Genomic DNA, 23,702 nt, shown 5'->3' with positions numbered 1-23,702 from the left:
TTTAAATTATGTGTATTTTAAACATACATATATACACACACACACAATGGGGAAGATAAATGAGCACAAATGATAATGCAAAATGGGCTAATATGTTAACAATAGGTAACTAGGTAAAGAGTACATGGGTGCTCTTTGTACTACTTTTACTCTTGCAAGTTTTCTTGTTTTAATTATTTCTAAATAAAAATTTTAAAACATGCATTCATTTTTATAACCAGAAAAAGAAACTAATTAAAAAACAGATAACTCATTCATGCTAACCCTCCTCCCACAGTTCTACCAGTGTTAAGAATAGGCTTTTTGCCTATGGCTTTGAGACACTCAATGGAAGTCCTGTTCTCGGAGCTGTCAGCCGCCCCCCCAACAGATGGCTCCCCCTCTGCGGAAAGGGTCTTACCTTCACCTCACCAGTGCTAGATGGCTGTTGGATGGGCTGGCCCAGCTGCTTCAGCGTGCTTGGCTTCAGGCCACAAGTCCTCACAGAGGGAGTCTTATCTGAAACAACCAGGAGCCAGACTGGTGACTTAAGTGCATTCAGAGTCTCCCTAAGTCTCTCATCTCCATGCTCAACCCCCACTCCTGTCCCCTTCCCTTTAGAGAGTCCCTCCTCCCGAGTCTGTCCCAGACCTTACCACTCAGGGGAAAGGCCTGCCTGGCCCTGGGCAGTCCCATGCTGCTGCCTCGACCCACGTTAGCTGGGGCTGGAAGAATTGCTCTCATGGGTCTTGCTGCAGCCAGTAACGAGGGCTTGCCCCGTGCTCTGCCTTTAAGCTCTGGGGCTCTGGGCACAGGAATAAGCAGGTCAACTCTGAAAAAAAACAAGAAGGGAGCTCTCCTAGAAATTCCAGACCAGGGGGAAGAAAACCGAAGTGCAATCTTCAGATATCACTTTATTAGAATAATGTCCTGGTTAAACTGTCAGGCTTTAGACATTAATTAAACCATTAAATAGCTGTGTAACCCTGGGCAAGAAATCTTACTCTTCTGTTTACCTCGTTTGTAATATGCAATTACATGTACTTCATGGGGTCATTATAAAGATAAAAAAGTGCAAAACAGTGCCTACAGTGAGGGATATCAATAGCTACTGTAGTTATAACATCTAATCTGCCTCTAATCAGCCCAAGTATTTAAAGTGTATCAGTCTCCCACATGAGGGCGGCTGAGAGACCCTGGGGAACAAGGTTCATGTTTTCTTCATCTTTGTAGCTCCAGTGTTGAGCATAAAGTCTGCCCATAGAAGGCCTCAATACACATTTGCTAAAGTGCTTCACCTGCCCCAAAGTGCACAGCTTCATTCTCTAAGGACACGGAACCATCTCAAAGTATACTGTTAAATTTTAAAAGACAAGATGTCAAAGTATGTATGTTATGCTACCATTTGTGTAAAGAAAGGTGGGGGGGGGCTTCCCTGGTGGCGCAGTGGTTGGGAGTCTGCCTGCCGATGCGGGGGACGCCGGTTCATGCCCCGGTCTGGGAAGATCCTACATGCTGCGGAGCGGCTGGGCCTGTGACCCATGGCCGCTGAGCCTGCGCGTCTGGAGCCTGTGCTCCGCAATGGGAGAGGCCCATGTACTGCAAAAAAAAAAAAAAAAAAGAAAGGTGGGGGGAAAAATATACATCACACACACACGCACACACACAGCTGACCTTGAACAGCACGTATTAGGGGCACTGACCCCCACAGAGTCAAAAGTCCACTGATAACTTCACAGCCCTCCATATCCAGGGTTCCACATCTGGCAGATTCAACCAACTGCACACCATGTAGTACTGTAGTACATACATACTGAAAAAAATCCACGTGTAAGTGGACCCACGCAGTTCAAGTCCATGTCTATTCAAGAGTCAACTATGTACATGTATATATATATGTGTGTGTACACACATGTATTTTTTCCCTACCTTTCTTTACACAAATGGTAGCGTGACATACATACTTCGACATCTTGACTTCTAAAATTTAACGATATTAATTATAAACACACATACACTCCTATTTGTTTGCATATACTTAAAATTATCCCCCCAAACACAGAAAGTTGGGAATATTGTCTCTGGGAAATGGGAATGGAGCACTCAAGGACGGGACTGAAAGGAGATTTGTTTCAGTATATATTCCTTACACTTTTTCAGTCTGAACTATGTGAATATATTTTCTATTCAACAATAAAAGTTTTTTTACTCGTAATAATATAAACCAGAATTTCTAAACCTTGGCACTACTAACATTTTGGGCCAAATAATTCTCTGTTGCAAGAGGCTGTCCTGTGCATTGTAGGATGTTTAGCAGCATCCTGTGGCCTCTACCCACTTGATGACAGTAGCACTCCCTCCCCAGTGGTATCAACCAAACATGTCTCCAAACATTGCCACAATGTCCCCTGGGGTACTGCTCCCCTTTGAGAACCAATGATATAAACAAAAAAGAGCCTTCCATTTTAAGACCATAGCTGCCTCTGTAAAGGAGCTACATACATGGAGAATTCAGTCAAGCCTCTAAGGTGAGAAAGCCTTCAAGGAAGGGAGGAAAAACAGCCCACACTCACAGACCTCTCCTATCTGCAAGGCACTGGGCTGCAAGCTTTACACACAACCTTTTTCAGGCTGTGTGGTCAGCCATTGAGGATACGATTCTTTTTTATAACACCCAACTCAAGATTTTTCAGAGGGGAAAATGGGTATGAAGTGACTATGCCCACGGTCAAACAGAAGCCCTGGACAGAGTCACAACCAGAATTTAGTTCTCTGACCACCAGGACAGGAATCTTTATTATATAAAGATGCCCTAATAAGGCTTCTCTTTTCAAATGCAATATCCAGAATTGGATACTAGGTTTGTAACATTGCCCACAGCCTGTACCAACAAAACTCTGTAATAACTGCTTTAGGGAGACTGACAAGAAGAGATGTATAAGGGACGGGACAGCAGTGAATAGACAGCAGAGTGTAGGAGGACAGGCAAATAAATGTCTCTAGGCCTCAGCTTCTGTATCTCTAAAATACAAACCATGAATTGGGCTCTGCTATCTCTCTCAGGAATGCTGTAAGGATATGGGACAAAATAAACACAGGGCACTACGCAAGCTGCTGTTCTAAACACAATGCTGTAATATATAAACACATTGGGGGACCTCCCTGGTGGTCCAGTGGTTAAGAATCCGTCTTGCAATGCAGGGGACGCTGGTTCGATCCTTGGTCAGGGAACTAAGATTCCCACATGCCGCGGGGCAACTAAGCTCACGCACCACAACTACAGAGCCCGCATGCCACAACTGCAGAGCCCACGTGCTCTGGAGCCTGCGCACCACAACTAGAGAGCTCGCATGCTGCAACTACTGAGCCTGCACGCTCTGGAGCTCACGCGCCACAACTAGAAAGAAGCCAGCGCACAGCAACGAAGAGCCCACACGCTGCAACAGAAGATCCCAATGTGCCGCAACTAAGATCTGACGCAGCCAAAAAAATAATAAATAAATAAATATATAAATGTTTTTAAAAATAGGGGGAAAAAAATAAACACATTGGGTTACCCTGTAGGCTTTTTAGGAGCAGGGAGTGAATTGGAGGTGCTGGTCCCCTCAGCTGGTGGTGGCACGTCTAGTCCAGGACTGTCATTCTCAGTTGTCCCCAGAGAGACCTCACGCTGCACACCACTCTTGACCACTGGCTTCTTAATGACTGCTGTACCACGATTCCCAGGAGTTTCCTTGACCAAAACATGGGCATCTGAGATGATCACTTCCTCCCACTCATTCTCCTCACCCACGTCTCTTTGAGGAGCTATACTTAGGAGCTGGCTTACAGCTTCTGAGTTCTCCAGAGTCAGTTTGGAAGAGTTTTCCTTAGCAGAATTTTGCTTGGAGGTGAGAGGCTGCTGATTTCTTTTAACCACAGAGCCTTTGGAGGAGACTCCAGAAGTCAATTCCACTTTGACTTTGGCTGGCTTTTCCTAGAAAAAAAAAGAAAACCTTTCATGCATATAGCATTTTACAGTTGACAACACATTTACAAATATTCTCTCATTTGACCCTTGTAACAATAATGTATGAGCAACATATAAGAAGCTGAGGCTGAGAAAGGAAGAGGCTGACTTCAGGTCCCAAGTATAAAACTGGCCTGAACCTAACTCTTCTGATTCCAGTTCCCTTTCACCACTGTATTCAATGTCCGAGTTAGGATAAGCCTATTCTAATAAATTTCTTAACGACATGTTTCTTCAGGTTTCAGCGAACAAATGCTGACATTGTTTTACCTCGACCTTTGATTGTTCAAGGCCCTCTCCTTTATGTCTACAAAGAGGCTGATATACTGCCATATTGGGCCTAGAAGTATTAAGTTGTTTATCTTGGTGGTCCCTTTATGAGACTCACTTAATCACAATGTGGTCACAACGTCGCAAAGACTGAATGCTTGCAACTCCACTGGGGAAAACTCTCATCTTTTTCCCAGATTTTTTCAGGTTGAGTCCTAAAAGTCAGCGTAAGGCTGATTTACACATACACCACAAACTTCTCACTGGGTCAAATCAGATCACACACGTTAATTACATGCTAGAAAAGGTTCCGACTCACTAAAAATACCAGCTGCTGCTATCTCAGACAGACCCGAGGTTTACATACATATATGTACACACGAACACTTAAAAAAATTTAACAGTGGACTTCCCTGGTGGTGCAGTGGTTAGGAATCTGCCTGCCAATGCAGGGGACACGGGTTCAATCCCTGGTCTGGGAAGATCCCACATGCCACGGAGCAACTAAGCCCGAGGGCCACAACTACTAAGCTTGCACGCTAGAGCCCACGGGCTCTAGGGCCCCCATGCCACAACTACTGAGCCCACATGCTGCAACTACTGAAGCCCGCGTGCCTAGAGCCCGTACTCCACAACAAGAGAAGCCACCACAATAAGAAGCCCGCGCACTGCAACGAAGAGTAGCCCCCGCTCACCGCAACTAGAGAAAGACTGCACGCAGCAACGAAGACCCAACACGGCCAAAAAAAAAACCAAAAATTAACAGTGTTCATCTCTGTGGTAGGTCTCAAAGGTTTTTTCCTTCCACGTGAATAGTGAAAGGCACTATAAACTAGGAGACAAAACACAAAAGCTGCACTCTGTCTAGGCTCTGCTTCAACCTAATTGCTTATGTCACTTAAGGCAAGCTTCATCTGATTCCTCATTTTCCCATTATGGAATAAGAGAGCTCTGTGTTTGTCAACAGCAGCAAGATAGCCTTTTGGGTGGCCCAGCTCTTCATGGTGGAGGGGCAGGACCCCCTACACTTCACAGGAAATTCAGCATCTGTGCCCAATGCCATTAAATTTCAGTATTATCTCCCAGTCACTGACTATCAAAAACCCCTTACATTTCAGAAGTCCCTCTGGGCAACACGGTGCCTCTGGTTAAGAATCAATATAGACGACCTTAAGAAATCTCCAGTAAAGCATTCTCAGATTCTAACACACAATTACAAACCATGAGGACAAGAAAAATTCCAAGTAACTGTACTGAGCTTACTGACTGCTAAAGAAGGAAGAGTCAGCAGAAAAACAGGAGACAAGATAAACTAAACCCCTGAGATGAGAACTTTGAGCAGAACACTGCCCACTAAGTAGGCTATAGACAAAAATTCTTTGCAGGAAGACTGGATATTTAAGCAATCAGAGCAAAAAACTCCAGCTGGTGATCTCACATTTCCTTAACTCAGCCTACCCTTTTTAGATGTCACTTTCTTTCAAGATGGAAGGCAAATACTACCAGTTCCTCGACCAGAGACCTCAATTACTGCTATCAGAGAGCCCACAGTAATGAGGCCTTGAGCTATATACCATACCTTGAGCCTTATATACCATCTTTTGTTCCATCCAACTCACTGGGAACTGTGCCACGTTTCTTGGGCTAATTTTAGCCAGTATGAACTCCAGAACAATATAAGAAAAGGTGAGTCATTTCCTGACTGGCATGGACACATTTGGAGCTTTTAGAAACTATTTATAATTGCTCTTTCAAAAATCAGAACTCAGGAAATCTTAAGATTCTGCAGGTAAACAGCACAGCAATGCCTGAGAAGTATGGTTTAGTGGAAAAGGCGACGGCATAATTAGCAATGTGAATGTAACCAGTCACTTCTCCTGAATCTCTTTTTCCTTAGCTGGAAATTTGGGAGTTGAGCTAGCTGATAACCAACGTCACCTTTATCTCTAAAAATTTTAAGTGCATTGATGCTACATTGTTACATTTTTCTTCTCACACTCAGGTATTCTGTTCCTATGAGATTTAGAAATCACAGTATCTGCTCTTTACATGGTAATTCTTGCAAAAACCTTTGGGAAGAATATTCTGACTTAGCAAGTAAAGACAGGACAAGTAGCTAAGAAAAAAATTGTTTTCATGTCATGAGTTTGATCTCAAAAAGAGAATGGCTCAAAAGTTATTCAATCAAAGGGGGAAAAAAGACAAAATGAAAAAGGAAAGAAAACCAAAGTAAAAACAGAATCTGAAGCAGACTAGGCACAGGATCGGTTACACTCTTTCATGCAAAAGCACAGGAAATAAGGTCATTTGACAGACCTGCTGTGCATCAGTGAAGAAGGACCAAGGAGGAGTCCAACAACTATCCAATTCAATCTTCCTACTGCAGGTGGGGAAGTACATTTTGGGAGAATAATTAGGGTAGGAATAAACGAAATGGCTTCACAGTGCACACTAAAAACTCCACAAGGCCCTAGGTACTTCCTGCCCCTTGAAATGTTAATTGTCTCTACTGTTGCTGTTAATATTAATTATATTGCTGCCAACAATGGAAGCAGTGAAGCGCTACTGAGGATTGAATATTTAATACACTAGGAATGTGCCATCCACTTCGCATGGATCATTTCATCTGACCCCTCCAATAACCCTAATGAGGTAGGCACTATTATTAACTTCCATTTACAAATGAAAGGAAGCCTAAATCAAGAACAGAGACATAAAATGACTTGCCCAGGGTTACAAAGCTAAATACTTGGGAAGTAGGGTTTGAACTGAGGAAGCTGACTCCAGAATTGTATTCTTAATTATTAACCTATTCTGCCTCCGAAATCGGTGCTATCCTGAACTCCAACACTCAGCCAGAGGGCAAAAGTCACCATCCAGTAATTTTCTGAGAGTTGTTCTGTGGAAACCGCCCAAAGGAACTTAAGTATGCTGCTATTTAAGTTTTCTCTACAGAACTGAGTTTGGACCATGAGTCAAACACATGACGAACACAATCCTAACCTAAGCTACTTTCACAAAAACAACGCCTTCTTTCCTCTTCTATCTACCCAAATTCTACTGATGTTTCCAAACCATCTCCTCTATAAAACCACCTGACTATTCTAGTCCTTTTGTCCCTAAATAATTTATATCAAAATGTGGCAAGTATGTATGATTCATGTAGTCAGCATACAACAGGTAACGAACATGTGCTGAACTGAACGTCACAGGGGCTCAGCTCTAACGCTCATTTATTTACTGAGCATCATTTATTTGGAGACAGAGGTATACATCTGGAACATTAAGCTATGGGAGACCTGAATATCGGGTTAAAGACCTCCACTTTTAATAGGAACTATATGAAACTAAAAGGACTCTGAGCTAGGGAATGAGATGTGCGCTGTGCGTGTGAATAGCTAAGCAGTCAGTGTGGAGGGTGGATTGTTAAAAATGTAACCCTAACAAGAAATGAATGATTTAACATGGTGTAGTCATTCATGGAAAACTATGAAGCAATTAAAAATAATGTTTTTGAAGAATATTTAATGGCATGATACGTTAAAGGAAAAAAAGGCAAGATACAGAACTTGTATATCCACAGAAAAAGACTGGAAGAAAATATACTGAAATCTTAACAATAGCTTTTCTTTGGATGGTATGAGATTACGGATAACATTTTATTCTTTCTTTTTAAAAAGAAAGAAACTGACTTATTTGTGTCGTCAGAAAATTAAATGAATGTTAATTTAAGTCATCTGTTCTTAAAGGGAATAATAAGCCTACTTTGTGGGGTTTCCAAAGCAGTGATGGCCAATGAACCTTACCTTTGGGATCCACTTCCCTCCTAGGAAGTTACCACAGGTAGGGCACTTAGGTGGTTTGTGCCTCGTGACATATGTGAAGGAGCAGCCTGGGCTGGTGCATGTCCCATGGCCCCGTCGGGTGTACGTAGTAGTCTGTGTTTAAAAAACAAATAAAAAAGAGCAAGTCAGAATCAACACCACAGTCTAATCTCTGTCAGATCCTGATGACCATTATAACCACAACAATGCCAGGAGGATACCAGCTTGCAGAAGGTTAGCCAATTCATGGTATCTTAAAAGGTCAGAGTTGGAAAGGTCCTAAGATACAACTAACTAGTTCAGTTTTTAGAAATGGAGAAAGTGAATTCAAATGAAGAAAGACAGCTGCCCAAGGTTACAGAGTTAGGTACCAGAAGTATAAAGGTAAGAAGAGTTGCAATTAATTAAGCAAAGTACCACACAGTGCTAAACACTCTACCAATATCTCATTTAATGTTCTCAGCAATGCTATGAAGTATTATTACTACTGAGGTTCAGAGTAGTTAAATGCTTTGCCTCAAATCATGTAGTGACTCAAGGACAGAGCTAGACCTAGAAGACAGATCTTATTGATTCCTGGTCAAGATTGCTTCCATGCATCCTGCTGCACCCTCTGGCTCTCAATACTTCAAAGAATTTGCTTCTTCATTCTTGTTAGTTAAAAATCAGAGAACCTAGGACCTACGGTTCAAAGATATAAAAAAAAAACAGTCCAGTCGCTAAAATAATGAGAGGGAACTCCAGTTGAAACCAGGTCCTCTGACACTCCACAGAATTTGATCATCTGCGTACAAATATATTCAGTCACTGGCTTGCACCATCTCCGATGATTTCCCTTTGAACAGAATGTATTACATTTCAGCTACAAATAGAAATTAGCCACACTCCATTTCTTGATTAATGCTGGAAAGAAAACACTTCCCTGTCAGATTTGTTCTGTCGCTTATGGTTTACTCAGCTACTAATCCCAACCTCCCTAGCCTGGCCAGAAAGCAAAAACTTCCCTTGGGAAACACCAAGCTGCCTCCAGGCTACCTCTGGCCAGAACACCTAAGGAAAAGGTGATTATGACAGTGATAGCAGGTCAAAGATGAGTGTGAAGTTGTGTGGCACCAAGGAAAGAGACCAGGGTTTGGGTTCCAATTTTGTCACTGACATACTGAATGAGCTGGGGGTAAGTCATCTTAGCTCTTGGGCCCTTGGTTTCCTCTTCTGCAAAATCACCTGCCCTTTCTGCTTAATGGATATATCCTGAGGAGCAAAAAGTCTGTGAGACTATTATTAATGGGTAAAACATTATATCTTATCTTTTCTCAGACTGTGGCCCCACATGGAATATTCATTCTGAATACACCCTCAGAGCAAAGTTAGTGCTATAAATAAATTACCATGAATTTGGAAATACTCCTGAACAGCAATTTATAGAAATGACTTCAGGAAATAATGCTAGCATTCAAGGCTGATGCTGCCTTCTTAAGTATTTCTAGAAGAGCTTGGCTGACACTTATTAAACCACGAAAGAATACAAATTTCCAGAACAGGAAAGGCTCAGGAAAAATAATTAGTTTATTACAACTTTCTTATTGAAGAAAGTATTGTTTATCCACAGCAGGGGTTTTAGAGGATAAGACAGATTGTGACAAGTTAAAGCTATGTATTATTAATCCTAAAAGAAGCCAATACAATAACCAAGACAAAGTTAATAGCTCATAGGCCAACAAAGGAGATAGAATGGATTCATAAAATATACTTAATTATTTCAAAAGAAAGTACAACAAAACAGATAGGACCAAAACAATAACAACAAATAGTAAGAGGACTGATTTAAACCAAACCACACTAATAATCACATTAAATACATACAGCCTAAATACTATAATTAAAAGGCAGAGATCATCAGATAGGTCTTGCTCTTAGAGCCAAACTATATGCTGCCTACCAAAAAAGGTACGGTAGAAATACAAAGGTACAAACAGGTCAAAGGATGGAAAAAGATATACCTTGCTAATAACAATAATCAAAAGAAAGGTTGATATCAGAACTAAGTAGATTTCGTAGGCAAGAATACTGCCAGAGATAAAGGTCATTTCATAATGAAGAAGCATTCAGTTTATCCAGAAGACGTAACAATCCTAAATGTTTGTGTACTTAGTAACAGTCAAAATACATGACACAAAAACTAATAGAACTGCAAAAAGAAACAGATAAATCTACAATGACAGATGGATGCTTTCTCTCAATAATTGACAGAAACAGTAGACAGAAAATCAGGAAGGATACAAAATCAATAAGGAACACTATCAATCAACTCAACCTAATGTGAAATGTATAGAACACTCCACCCAACAGCAGGAATACATATTCTTTTCAAGTGCACATAGAACATTTATCAAGACAATCCATATTCTGAGCCATAAAATAAACTGCAATCAATTTAAAAGGATTCAGGCCTTATAAAATACAAAGTTCTAACCACAATGGAATCAAATCAGAAATTGATAAAGACAGACACCTGGAAAATCCCAAATATCTGGAAAATAATTAAGTAACTCATGGGTTAAAGAAGTAAGTTAGAAAATACTTTGAACTGAATGAAAATGAAAACTGCACCATATCAAAATTTGTGGGATGGGCTTCCCTAGTGGCACAGTGGTTAAGAATTTGCCTGCCAATGCAGGGGACACAGGTTCAAGCCCTGGTCCGGGAAGATCCCACATGCTGCCGAGCAACTAAGCCCATGAGCCACAACTGCTCAGCCTGCACTCTAGAGTCACAAGCCACAACTACTGAGCCTGTGTGCCACAACTACTGAAACCCGCACACCTAGAGCCTGTGCTCCGCAACAAGGGAAGCCACTGCAATGAGAAGTCTGCGCACCACAGTGAAGAGTAGCCCCTGCTCCCTGCAACTAGAGAAAGCCCCACGCAGCAACAAAGACCCAATACAACCAAAAATAAATAAATAAAATAAATTTATTAAAAAAAATTTGGGGGGGATGCCACTAAAGCAGTGCTTAGAGGGAAATGAAGCACTAAGCAGCTATATTACAAGAGAAGCTCTCAAATCAATGACCTCAGCTTCTACCCTAAGAAACTAGAAAAGACCAAATTAAACCCAAAGTAAGCAGAAGAATGACAGAAATGAGTGAAACAGAAAGCAGAAAAACAACAGAGAAAATCAATGAAACCAAAACCTTGTTCTCTGAGAGCAATAAAATCAGTAACCTCTAGCCAAGCTTATCTGGAAAAAAGAAAGAAGACCCAAATTACCAGTATCAGTAATGGAGAAGTAAACTCACTACAAATTCTATAGATATTAAAAGGATAAAAATTCCACAAAACTTTAAACATAGAATTACCACATGATCCAGCAATTGTACTCTTGAGGTATATACCCAAAAGAACTGAAAGCAGGGACTCAGACATTTGTACACCAAAGCTAATAGTAGCACTGTTCACAACAGTCAAAAGGTAGAAACACACCAAATGTCCATCAATGTTTATGAATAGATAAAAAAAATATAGTATACACATGCAATGGAATATTATTCAGCCATAAAAAGGAATGAAATTCTGATACATGCTACAAGATAGATGAACCTGAAAACATTATGCTAAGTGAAAAAGTCAGACCAAAAAGGAAATATTTGCATGATTCCACTTATTTGAGGTACCTAGAACACACAAATACTAAGACAGAAAGTAAAATAGCAATTACCAGGGCTTGGGGTGGAAACAGGTAGGGTGGGGAATGGGGAGTAACTGTTTAATAGATACAGAGTTTCTGTTTGGGAAGACGAAAAAGTTCTGAAAATGGATAATGGTAATGATTGCACAACATCGTAAATATATTTAACAGCACTCGAATTGTACACTTAAAATTGATTAAAATGGTAAACTTCATGTTATGTATATTTTACCACAGCTTTTTAAAAGAAGAATAAGGGAATGTTTTGAACAATTTTATGTCAATAAATTTGACAATTCAGATGAAATGGACAAATTCCCTGAAAGACAAACTATCAAAGCTCACTCAAAAATAGATAATCTGAATAGTCCTATATATATTTTAAAAATCGTACTTGCCATTATAAACTTTCCCACAAAGAAATCTCCAGGCCCAGATAAGTTCACTGGTAATTCTAACCAAACATTTAAGGAAGAAATAATGCCAGTACTACACAAAACTCTTCCAAAAACAATTGGAAAAGCAGAAAATATTTCACAACTCATTCCATGAGGTAAGCACTACCTTGATACTAAAACAAGACAAACACTGTACAAGAAAATTAGAGACCAATAATATCCCTCGTGAATATAGATACAGAAATTCTGAACAAAATGTTATCAAATCAAATCCAATAATATATTAAAAGGATAAGACATCATTGCCAAGTGGAGTTTATCCCAGGAACACAGAGTTGATTTAACATTTGAAAAATCATATTAATCACATTAACAAACTAAAAAAGAAAAAAAGAACACACAAAAAATTTTGACAAAATCCACCATCTCAAAAGACACACAAAAAATTTGAAAAATCCAACATCCATTCCTGATAGAAGCTCCCAGCAAAAGTAACTTCCTAAACATGATAAGGGTATCTCTGAAAAACCTACAGCCAATATTAAACCTAATGATGAAAGACTGAATACCTTCCCCCTAAGACGACGCATAAAACACAGATATCGGCTCTAACCACTTCTATTCAACACTGTACTGGTCCTCGACAAAACCATAAGACAAGAAAAAGAAATAAGGAATCCATATCAGAAAAGAAGAAATGAAACTATTAGACAACACTGCCATCTATGTTAAAAATGCAATAGAATCTACGAAAAGGCTAGCAGAATACATGAGTTTATTAGCAAAGTTGCAGCACACAAGTTTAATAAGGAAAAAATCAATTGTATTACTATATACTAGCAGTGAACTATTAGAAATTGAAAATAGTTTTAAAATACCATTTACAGGGACTTCCCTAGTGGTCCAGTGGTTAAGAATCCCCCTTACAATGCAGGGAACGTGGGTTCGATCCCTGGTCGGGGAACTAAGATCCCACATGCCGTGGGGCAACTAAGCCCGGGCACTCTAGAGCCCACTGGCCACAACTAGAGAGCCCATGTACTAGACAGAAGCCCACGTGCTGCAATGAAAGATCCTGCATGCCGCAACTAAGACCCAATGCAGCCAAATAGATAAATATTTTTTTAAAAATAAAATACCATTTACAATATCATAAAGAAACATGAGATATTTAGGAGTAAATCTCAGCCCACATGCTGCAGTGTGTGATGGAAAAAACATTTGAGAATCAAAAGACCCAGGGTCCTCGTTCTGCCTTGTTTTGCAGCCCAGTGGCCTTGAATCAGAGAGAGAAAAAGTCCTTTCTCTTCTCTGGACCTTTTTCCTAACCTGCACAACAACAGGATTGAATTAGATCAGTGATCCCTCAATTTTTCTAAAACACGTATGCTTCAGAAATTTTATTTTATTTATATATTTTTTTTGCGGTACCCGGGCCTCTCACCACTGTGGCCTCTTCCGTTGCGGAGCACAGGCTCTGCACGCGCAGGCTCAGTGGCCATGGCTCACGGGCCCAGCCGCTCCGCGGCATGTGGGATCTTCCCAGACCAGGGCACGAACCCGTGTCCCCTGCAACGGCAGGCGGACTCTCAACCGCTGCGCCACTAGGGAAGCCCTGCTTCAGAAATTTTGATAAAAGCCATGGAACCTATCCCAGGAAAATACTCTCTCAAGGAGAAAAGTTTGTATGTAACTTGAGGAGTTCATGGAGGTCCAATGAACTGGACCTCCTTGAGGAGGTTCCTGTGGAGGTCCATTCACAGACCCTCCCCCACTCCCTCACCCCCAGTTAAGAATACCTGAACCAGAAAAACCTCTGAGATCTTTGCCAGTCCCAATGTCCTAAGTTTGTTAAGACTTTTAGAAAACTACCTGGAAGAGAATTCTTATGGAGCCTTAATCTCCTTGAACTCCCCACACACTGACCAGTTTGATGGAGGTGGGGTTCTCCACAACCGAGTAGGCAGGAAGAGGCAACATGATGAATTGTGCAGCTGGCGCAGAGGAGCTAATCTCACTGGAATCCTGTAGGTACATGGAGAGAAGAAAGTTTTATTGAGATGGAGTGAAGAACACCCAGGACCATCCACAACACTGAAGACCAATCAAGTCCAATAACCATACATAATCTGCTTATCCAACGGGCACATCAAAAAAATGAATGAATCTATAATTATCTCAAAATAAAAGTTTAATTAAGAACAAACAGAGACAGAGAAAACCAGTACCACAAGGAATGTGCTATCCTCATTTTACAGATGAGAAAACTGAGGTTCTGAAGAGACTCAGAACTCCTAGATCACATAAGCAGTTAGTGAGAGAACCCAATTCTTCTGACCCTGTCAAATGTTCTTAGCGACCTATTAATCTGCCTTAACTAGCGGCATGCTTCATCATCATAAACAGCACTGCGGCAACAAGTAATAAAACAGATTTACGCCTGGCACAGAATCCTCTGCAGGGCTATCTGCTCGCATCCATCTAGGCCATAGGGGCCGCTGCATGCTGGTCCTCTTAGCCTAAGCAGAACAGCTACCTCTTTGAGGATGCCATCGCACCCGGAGTAATAGCATGGTGGCAGCTCCCCAACTCTCCACTTCCAGGGGACCAGGCTGTGGAATCACGGAAATCACTGTTCTTTCTCCTCAACTGGGCATGACAGAAAAGCCACTGGGGAGATACCTCCCTCTTCTTTCTCAGCTATTAGTCCCATCAACCTGGCCCTGAAGAGAACTTCCTTCTTCCTACTTACTCTGTGCCCAACAAGACTATTTAAAAAAATTCTCCTGAACAGTTCAAGGTGCCATTGTGTTTGCTGAAACAATCTTAAGGGAACATAAAATTCTAACTAATACTAATAGCCAAACAGATCCTGGCTCTGACTCATGGACAGCCCAAATATCATCCCCATCCCTCCTGTTAACGTACCTTATCTCATGTGAAGAAAATGTTGGCTATACTGGGCAAGAGGAGTTGGTGAGAGTGCCTAAGAAACTGAAGCCTGGGGACTTGGACCAAGCCTGGGGACAAAAAGGTTCAAGAGAACTGCAGTCCAACTAGAAGTGCACACCAGTATTCTTACTTACCACTATTTCAGAATCACCCTGCATGGTGCTAGCTGCCTTTTTAACAATCCCAGGTAAAGCAAAATCATCAGAACCAAAGTCACTTACCCTCATGACTGTTACCACGGACATGCTCTCCCCAACCTGGGGGTGGGGCACAGCCAGGCTTCCAGTGGGGAGGTCTGGTGAGCTGTTCACTAAGGTCTCTTCAATTACCAGGCTTGTCTGGTAAGGTTGGTGGCTCTCCCCTACCTCCAGGGAAGCCTCATTTAGGAGCACATCCGGGCCGAGGATCTCTGAGGTGGTGATCTCCTGTACAGCACCTGGCTGGGCAAGGGCTCCCACATCCTCAGCTAAGGCCTCCACAGCCAGACATTGTTCTGCCATGCCTGCATGGCTGGGCACTGTCTCCAGGGCAGTGTTGGACACAAGGGATGGTCCTCTAGGGGACATTTGGTTCTGGGCCACACACAGCTCTAGCTGAGAACAGCTCCGCTCCTCCTGCAGGCTGCTCTTGGGGATGATGATATAATCTGAGCGAGGGAGGATCTTGCGGAAACCTGGGATGTCCGGAACCACAGCGGTCAGTGCAGAGAGTTTAGAGTTCTGAGGATGAAAAAGCCAGGTCGGGGAGACAAGCAGAGATAAATGGAATAAGACCACATAGATATATACTTATAAGCCTTTTTTTTCTTCGTTTTTTTCTGCAAAGGAACCAGAAAGACTCCATTCTCTTGACCTAAGACTTAGACAGGGTCAGCCTCTGCCAATAGCAATGTCATCTTCAGCTGAATCACACTTTAGCCAATGTAACTTACTCAATCACATAGGAGACAGAGAACGTGGATTAGATTCCAGAAAGGGCACTGATCTTGGCATCTTAAACTGTGAGCTGAAATCCCAGGTCTGGCATAGTCTTAAACAAATCCTTTCCCGTTTTTTTGGCCTTGCTGCCCCATCTGTAAAATGAGGGAGCTGAATCTGGCTATCTATGAGTTCCTTTCCAGCTTTGATACTTTAGGATTCCAAAGTAGCTGAAGATTTAGATACCAGAATGTATAATGCTCAGTGAAACCTTTAGAAGCATCAAATACAAACCAACAGGCCATGTTGGATCTCAGGGCAGCAAGCAAGGATTCTGATATCACTGGCTTCTTCCAGACTTGCAAAGAAGAGAATGAACAGATCACAAAGCTATCAATCAATAAGAAGGCTTCACGAGAGAATGTGTATAGGGAAGTGGTTATCTGATAAGCACTGAATATATTGGGAGGTGATGGGGAGGGAGAAGAATATAAATATTAACAATGACCTAGGATCTTAAGGTTCAGAAAATAATTTCCTGACTTTTAAAGCAATACTACTAAGTTAGGTACTATTATTATTCCCACTTCACAAATGAGGGCACTGAAGCTCAAGGAGGATAAACTTTCCCAAAACACATAATTAGTAAGTAGTAAAGGTGGGACTCCAGGCCAGGTCTTCTAAGGAGCAAGGAGACCAGGTACTAGAAGCACAGCCCTGCATGGCTAACTGGCACCAAGAAAAAGGTGCTTTTATTTTTTTCAATTTAAACTGAAAGTTACCCAATGAGGAAGACAGAAAAGTTCAAAATGAACAGATAAGTGAGAACTGAAATTAAACAGACCAAAAAATAATTTCAGAAGCATCATTTAAAAGGAACTAAGTCAATTACAAAAGGATCCTTAAATAAATCAAAAGCAAGAAGTCAATGAGACTACTTAGGGTACAAAGGAAGCACTCAGAGATGAAAGTTAAAAGAAGCACTGAGACGAAACATGAAAGCAGACTGTCCAAACCCTTTATGGAGCCTTTACTGGAGAGATAATGAAGAAATGATATTCTCAAGTCACGCTTTGAAGCAGACAGGTCAAGAGAACAAGACTAAATGGTGGCAAATACATAGGTTGGTCTGGACTTAATCAACAAATCCAAGCACAAGAAACCAGGGCAGCATGAATGGCAGTCATCTTACAGACTGTAAGGAATGACACTGGAACCATGGGCCCAGCCACTTGGCAGGAGACCTGAAGGGCTGCCAGGGAGACAGCCTGCCCCAAGGTCTCTGACAGGCTCCCTAAGTATGCAGGCAAGAGGGTCCCACCTGTACACCAGGTAATCAGGGAGAGGTCAAACAGCATATAAAGCCTGTCTTGGTACATTCCAGATGCTCATTAAATGCCACCTTTTCTTATTATATGGTCACTGGACATTTAATCTACTAAAGAGTGTTATTTACTCACCAAGTCAGAACTCAGCTAGGTGTTTTACATTGTCCATTTTAAACATTGTGAATAGATACTATTTTCCCCATTTTACAAATGAGGAAAGCAGGACTCAAAGGTTAAGTGATTCTTCCAAGGTTACAGCTAGTTAATATTAGAGCTAGTCTATTAATGATCTTGGGGGTATTGGTAGAGATGATGATAGATATAAATTTACATATGGATAAGGAAAAATCATTGTAGATGATCTACTTAATTTTTTTTAAAAAAGCCTTAATAAGGACCTATATTAGTGTCTGGTTTTAAAAACCGTATCACTCCAAGATTAGGTAAAATTTTCTTATATCATGGGCAAAAAGTTTGTGACCTTATAATGGAGAAACCAAAAAAAATGTGTGCCTTTCCTTGACTCCGCCTCCCCCTCTCCACAGGGATTGTTTCCTAGACTCACAGTTTACAAACAAATCATCTAGAGGAGAAGTACAGAGAGGCATCTCCAAGACTGTACGTAACACAAAGCTCTTCCAAGAAGGTAAATGCCAAGCCAACAAGGACAAAATAATCTAAATGGCATAATCAGTGGCAGATGGGCTCCACTAAAGGAAATACAACCCATTCTGCTATAACATAGCTGTTGCATTCCTGAAGAACCTTTGCTCTTCATTATAAAAAAAGAAGTTAGAGACAATTGTTTCAATTGAAAAAAAAAGGAGTTAAGGTTAAAAGGTTTCAGCTTGCAATAACAAGGTTATTTTTCCTGCAGGAATTTCAGTTAAAAAAAAAAACAGCAGGGCTTCCCTGGTGGTACAGTGGTTAAGAATCCGCATGCCAATTCGGATGGGTTAGAGTCCTGGTCTGGGAAGATCCCACATGCCGCAGAGCAACGAAGCCCGGGAGCCACAACTACTGAGCCTGCGCTCTAGAACCCGCGTGCCACAACTACCGAAGCCCACTTGACTAGAGCCCGTGCTCTGCAACAAGAGAAACCACTGCAATGAGAAGCCCGCGCACCGCAACGAAGAGTAGCCCCCACTCGCCACAACTAGAGAAAGCCTGCACGCAGCAACGAAGACCCCACACAGCCATAAATAAATTAATTAAATTAATAAATTAAAAAAACAGCAGTGTTAACAGTTGTCAGTCCATTTTATTCCTGTGAACTAGAAATAACAAAATGGCTGACAGACACAAACCTAAGTGCTTCCTTGCTTATTCTTTAATCCAAGCACTCAAAGGCTCAATGTCCTCCCCATCAATTTCACCTTTAGCCTTCCACTTTTCCTTCTAGCACAGTTCAATACCACCAGTAACCAGTGGTAACAAAAGAACGTTGCCTTAAATAAAGCAGCTGTGTCTACCTCTAAACTTGCAAGCCTAATTGCTGATTACGTTATAACTGACAGTGGTGAGCACAACACAAATTAATTATACTTACACTCAACAGATAACATGAAACGTGGTGTAGGTAAAATGCCTGTAGAAGCTACTCTATAAAAGAAAAATAACACTAACTACCCACAAGGACAAGTGGCTCCAAGTTTTGCTAAAATTCAGAAAAGGAACCTAAGGCTCACTGGAGATCATGTACTGCTGCAAGCAAAGAGTAGAGAGTGCAGGGCATGACTGAAATGGAAACAGACAGGGAGTTCCCTGGCAGTCCAGTGTTTATGACTTGGCACACTGCCATGGCCTGGGTTCAATACCTGGTACCTGGTCAGGGAACTGAGATCCCCCAACCCACGCAGCGAAGCCAAAAAAAAAAAAAAAAAAAAGAAGCAGACAATATCAGACTCAAGAAAGGTAAAAATGACTCAACTCAAAGTTTTCCTAAGAAGAGAGAAGGAAACCGGAGAACAGGGGGTTGGACTCCCCAAAGCCTCACCACTAAGGCAATGGAGGTATTAGCTGAAGAAGAGGAAAAAAAAAATTACTTACAGGATCCAAACCTTCTTTCTCTAGTTTGGCTTTCTCCAAGTAGTAACTCCTCTCGGCCACACTGAGAAGCCTCCAACTCTCACTAATCTTCTTATTGATCTCAGATTGAGGGAGGTGGGGGAGCTCCTGCTGCACTTTCAGGTAGATGTCATAATAGTACAGAAGGTAAGCAGACCTGAGGAAGCAAGGACTTCTTAAGGTTTTCCCTCACTCAACCAGTAAATACTACAATGTTTGAGTAGTGAAGAGCTAAATACAAAACCTAGCTTTTCATTTCAAAAGCATTTCTCTAAATAGAGACTGAAGCAAAGAAACATTTAAATAACACCCCCAAAAGGTGAACAGGGGGAGGTTTCTCCCTCCAGAAACGTGGAAGCAAAGGCTTGTCTGGTCTACTTTTCCATGACCACATTTTCTGCAGGGCTTAAATCCCAACATGGGCAAAGATAGATAAAGGTGTCCCGTCATTCCACTTTCAGGAAAAGGTTAATTAGAGAACTAATTACCACTCACACCCTACTCTTCTACACAGCCTTTGGTCATCTCACTGGTCAACAGCACCTCGCCAAGGCTGAGGGAGGGAAGCAAGCAGAACTATCAAAGTGACCCAGTGCTGGGAGCCTCAGCAAGAAGTCTGGAGTGTTCACAGTTAAGGGGGAGCTTAGAGCTGCAATTTGGATATTCTTAATAGATATCATTGGCGCTATTTGTAATTCCAAATTTTTATTGATGTCCTAATTAAATATTTAAATAACAATGGCATTAATAATAAATACAGTGGTTCTCTTGTAGCAAGCTTCCACCATTTGTATGTATATTTCCTGATAAAGCCTAGAAACACGACCAAGATTTGGACAGGAATGGCAACTGCTGGCATCCATCGGCCACTTCCCACTCTCAATCACCGTCTCCCCCCAACCCCACTGCCCATCAGGAGACTTCAACAAATGACATGGCACTCTCAGTGAAACTGGACACAGGCTGAAGTCTTCTTCAACACAGCTCTCCAAGCAGCTTCTGTTTATAAATGCCAGCTATCAAAATGTGTTGGCTAACCTGGGTTTCTTGGCCTTTTCTCCATGTATTTTATACTTTTTCTTCTTCTTGGGTGGCCCAGGGGAGGTGTAACAGTAGGCTTCCTCAATTTCCTCCATCACGACAGTTACCTCAGTACCATCATATGATGCATCCATGGCTAGAGGAAAGTCAAACATAAACAAGGTTCAAGAACCTACCCTAAAGGGGAGAGCGGCCTCCTGATCCAATGATCCTTATCTCTGCCAGGGCCTTAAGACTCAGTCATTTGCCAAACTCATCAGATGGATCCTAAGAAGCACCTGGGGAACCTACTAAACATTCAGATTCCAGGGTTCCACCTCAGCCCTTCTGAATCAGAATCACTAAAGGGTGTGGCAATCCATGTGCTTAACACGTGCACCTGGTGAGTCCTCTGACTAGGCAAACCTGGAATCACTAGCTTAGAGAGCCCTTTCACTTTTACTCACTCATGGGATGCTCAGTAATCCTTCAACTCAAAGATTAGCCCCACATTATAAGAATTCCATATGGTAACAGGTAAATACTTGGCCAGGAGTCAGTTCTGGACACTCCCTCATGGCATCACCTTAAGCAAAATGCTTCACTGATTCACTCATTCATTCAAACGTGTTAAGTGCCAATATGTAGCAAGTTTCTTTACATTCTGCCAGTTTGTATGACTTTGGGCAGGTCCTTTAGCTGCTTTAGGTTCAGTTCTCTCACACATTAACAAGAGATGTCTCACCCACCTTACCACGCTTATAGTGATAAGGCTCAAGGACATAACTCCATTTGAGAATAGTGCTATACAAAAAGGGTTCATTATTAAAGATGAATCATCTCTGCCTGAGATGCTTAACGACCTGCCCAAGGCCACCACACCCAGGAACTTGAAAGGCAGATTTTTTAGTTCAAAAATCCAACTGTGAGCCTTCTTCCATTATACTATACTGCTCCCATCTCCACCCACAACCCTCTAAACCAGCACTGTTCAAAACACTTTTTGTGATGACAGAAATGTTCTTCATCTGTGCTGCTCCAATACTGTAGCTACTTATGGCTACTGAGCACCTGAAATATGGCTTGTGTGATTGAAGAACTCAATTGATTTCATTTTATTTAATTGTAATTGGTTTAAATAACCACACATGGTTAGCAACTACGGTACTGAACAGCTCAGGTCTAAATAGTAATCTGACAGACTGATATTAACTCTCTAGCACTGGCCTAAGAAACAGAAAACCTACTAATAGCTTTTCCTAGGGAAAGGAAGGCATTAAAAAAATTCAATGACTAGTTCAAGAAGAGTTAGTTTATTTGTGGACACATTCTAAGTTGGAGTTCTACCCACAGACTCAATCCTTGGGTTCAAGAAGAGTTCGTTTATTTGTGGCCACACGCTAAGCTGGAGTTTTACCCACAGACTCAATCCTTGGATGGAGAAAGGCTCCCAAAAACCACTTGAATTTTATGAGAGAGAAATAATATAGTTGCTCTGGGAAATCTGTCAGAAGATAATTTAGGATTCTGGGAAGAAGGAGCTGTGTAAGTAAATACAGAACTGATAAGTGTATTACAAGGCCTACTCACATCTCATTTAGAACTCACTCCACAAATGATGAGGTATCTGATAAAGTATAATGAGAAAAAAAGCACTGTGTGTTGAGTCAAGAGACCAGGATCCAAGTCTAAATTCTAACCATGCGATCTCAGATAAGTCTATTCCCCTCCCTAAATTTCAATTGTTCCTCAAGTGAGACTGAAGAGGCTGAAATCAGTGGCTCCTAACTTTTTGAGAGGCAAGAATCCCTTTGAGAATGTTGTAAAGCAGGAAAAACCCTCTCCCAGAAAATGCAGACAGGTGTTTCACCTATAATTTCAAAGATATACCTGAGGCTAAGAACACGTTATTCCTAAGGTTCTTTCTAGTTCTGTACCATGTCTAAATGATTTCCCTTCCCATTGGAAAACAAAACAAAAACAACAACAAAAGAACCCCACTGCATTCTGTTATAGTGCAACTCTGGAGAACATAACCCACAACTTGGCTCGGTAAGAGATAGGCCAGTGCCTTCATTGGGTAAGGGATGCTAGGGTTCAAATCAAGGCTATGTGGGGATGTGCTTTTTTTGCCTTTCATAATTGACTTCTCAGCCCTTGAGTCTTGCAGAGAAAAGCAATACTGCAGGAGAGCTTCTGTAAAGAATGACATACAGGGTTTTAGCACCCAGAACAAAACAAAGTCATTACAATCATATTGGGGTAGGGGCAAGAAGAGACTGAGTTTTGGCTTGTTTGAGTAGCCCGGTTTAAGCCTGGGTCCAAGAGTATTTTCAGATCCTAGGCCTCAGTACAGCAATGCAAAAAAAAAAAAAAAAAAGGCACGATAATATAAAGGTTAAAACCAAGGGCTCTGGAGGGCAGAAAATCAGGGTACTAAATTTAAGTTACGCATTTTAACAGGACGCGCACAGAGCTCTATGACCTTGAGCAATCTACTTACTCTCTCTAAGCCTCAGTTTTCTCATCTGTAAAAGAGAAGTAAGGCAGTACTTGAAATCTGTGACACGCTTTCACCGTCCTATCAGATCCTCCTCGGAACCTCATTAAATGGCTTCTGACAGCTCAGCAGTCGGCCATGGTCGGCCTACGGGCCTTAGATGTCCCAAAGGTACCGACGGCGGGAGGTAGAAACTAAGGCTCACTACTCCTACTTCGTAGAAGAGGCAACAAGGCTCAGAGAGCCGCAGCTCCCAGCTCGTGGGCGCCCAGCCGGTGCGGTGCGGCGCGGCGCTCGAAGGTGGGACTTACCCGAAGAAGCGTGCAAGCCGCGCGGCTCACATTCCCGGAGGCGCCCGGCCAGGGGGCTCGACGGGGGGGCTGGCCAGCGCACTCGCGCTCCCCGCTGTCGGAGAGAGGCGGCTCCAGTCGTGGCAGTGGCAACAAGGAAGTGGAGACGAGGACTCGCGCGCGCATCCCGGGGGCTAGAGGAGCCCCGGCCCCGCGGCCCCGCCCGGCGACACACGGCACGGAGTCGCGACAGCCCCTCTCTCTCCCCTTCCTCGGAGTCGTGATATGGGGTTGTAGAGGGCGGGTGTGGGAGCGCAGGTTCTCTCTGCAGGCTCTTCACCGACGCCTGCCGAGAGCCCCGGGGGTCAAGCCCCGGGGAGCCCGAGGAACACAGCAGGCACACGGGCGTCGCCGCGGCACCGGTTCAGCAGCAGCAGCAGCACATCTCGGATCGCTAGGAA

General features: G+C 42.3%; 1 protein-coding gene across 5 annotated transcripts in view; it reads right to left on the bottom strand.

Moving 5' to 3' along the window:
• Positions 1 to 23,702, bottom strand: part of HMGXB3 (HMG-box containing 3) — a 53,502-nt gene extending 29,800 nt beyond the window's left edge. For 3 of the 5 annotated variants that reach the window (XM_060143973.1, XM_060143974.1, XM_060143977.1), the window contains exons 1-9: positions 23,263 to 23,702; positions 20,470 to 20,608; positions 19,414 to 19,588; positions 15,341 to 15,838; positions 14,094 to 14,192; positions 8,065 to 8,196; positions 3,537 to 3,955; positions 636 to 811; positions 401 to 498 (exon numbers count right to left, since the gene is read on the bottom strand). In XM_060143973.1, coding sequence (XP_059999956.1) covers positions 401 to 498; positions 636 to 811; positions 3,537 to 3,955; positions 8,065 to 8,196; positions 14,094 to 14,192; positions 15,341 to 15,838; positions 19,414 to 19,588; positions 20,470 to 20,606 — 1,734 coding nt within the window. In that variant the 5' untranslated portion in view covers positions 20,607 to 20,608; positions 23,263 to 23,702. Of the gene's footprint in view, positions 1 to 400; positions 499 to 635; positions 812 to 3,536; positions 3,956 to 8,064; positions 8,197 to 14,093; positions 14,193 to 15,340; positions 15,839 to 19,413; positions 19,589 to 20,469; positions 20,609 to 23,262 lie in introns of those variants that run through there. The other 2 variants (XM_060143975.1, XM_060143978.1) reach the window with 2 other exon arrangements.

The sequence above is a fragment of the Lagenorhynchus albirostris genome, chromosome 3, assembly GCF_949774975.1.
Source record: "Lagenorhynchus albirostris chromosome 3, mLagAlb1.1, whole genome shotgun sequence".
NCBI classification, from domain to species: domain Eukaryota; kingdom Metazoa; phylum Chordata; class Mammalia; order Artiodactyla; family Delphinidae; genus Lagenorhynchus; species Lagenorhynchus albirostris.
This window is presented reverse-complemented; position numbering and strand designations above follow the sequence as displayed.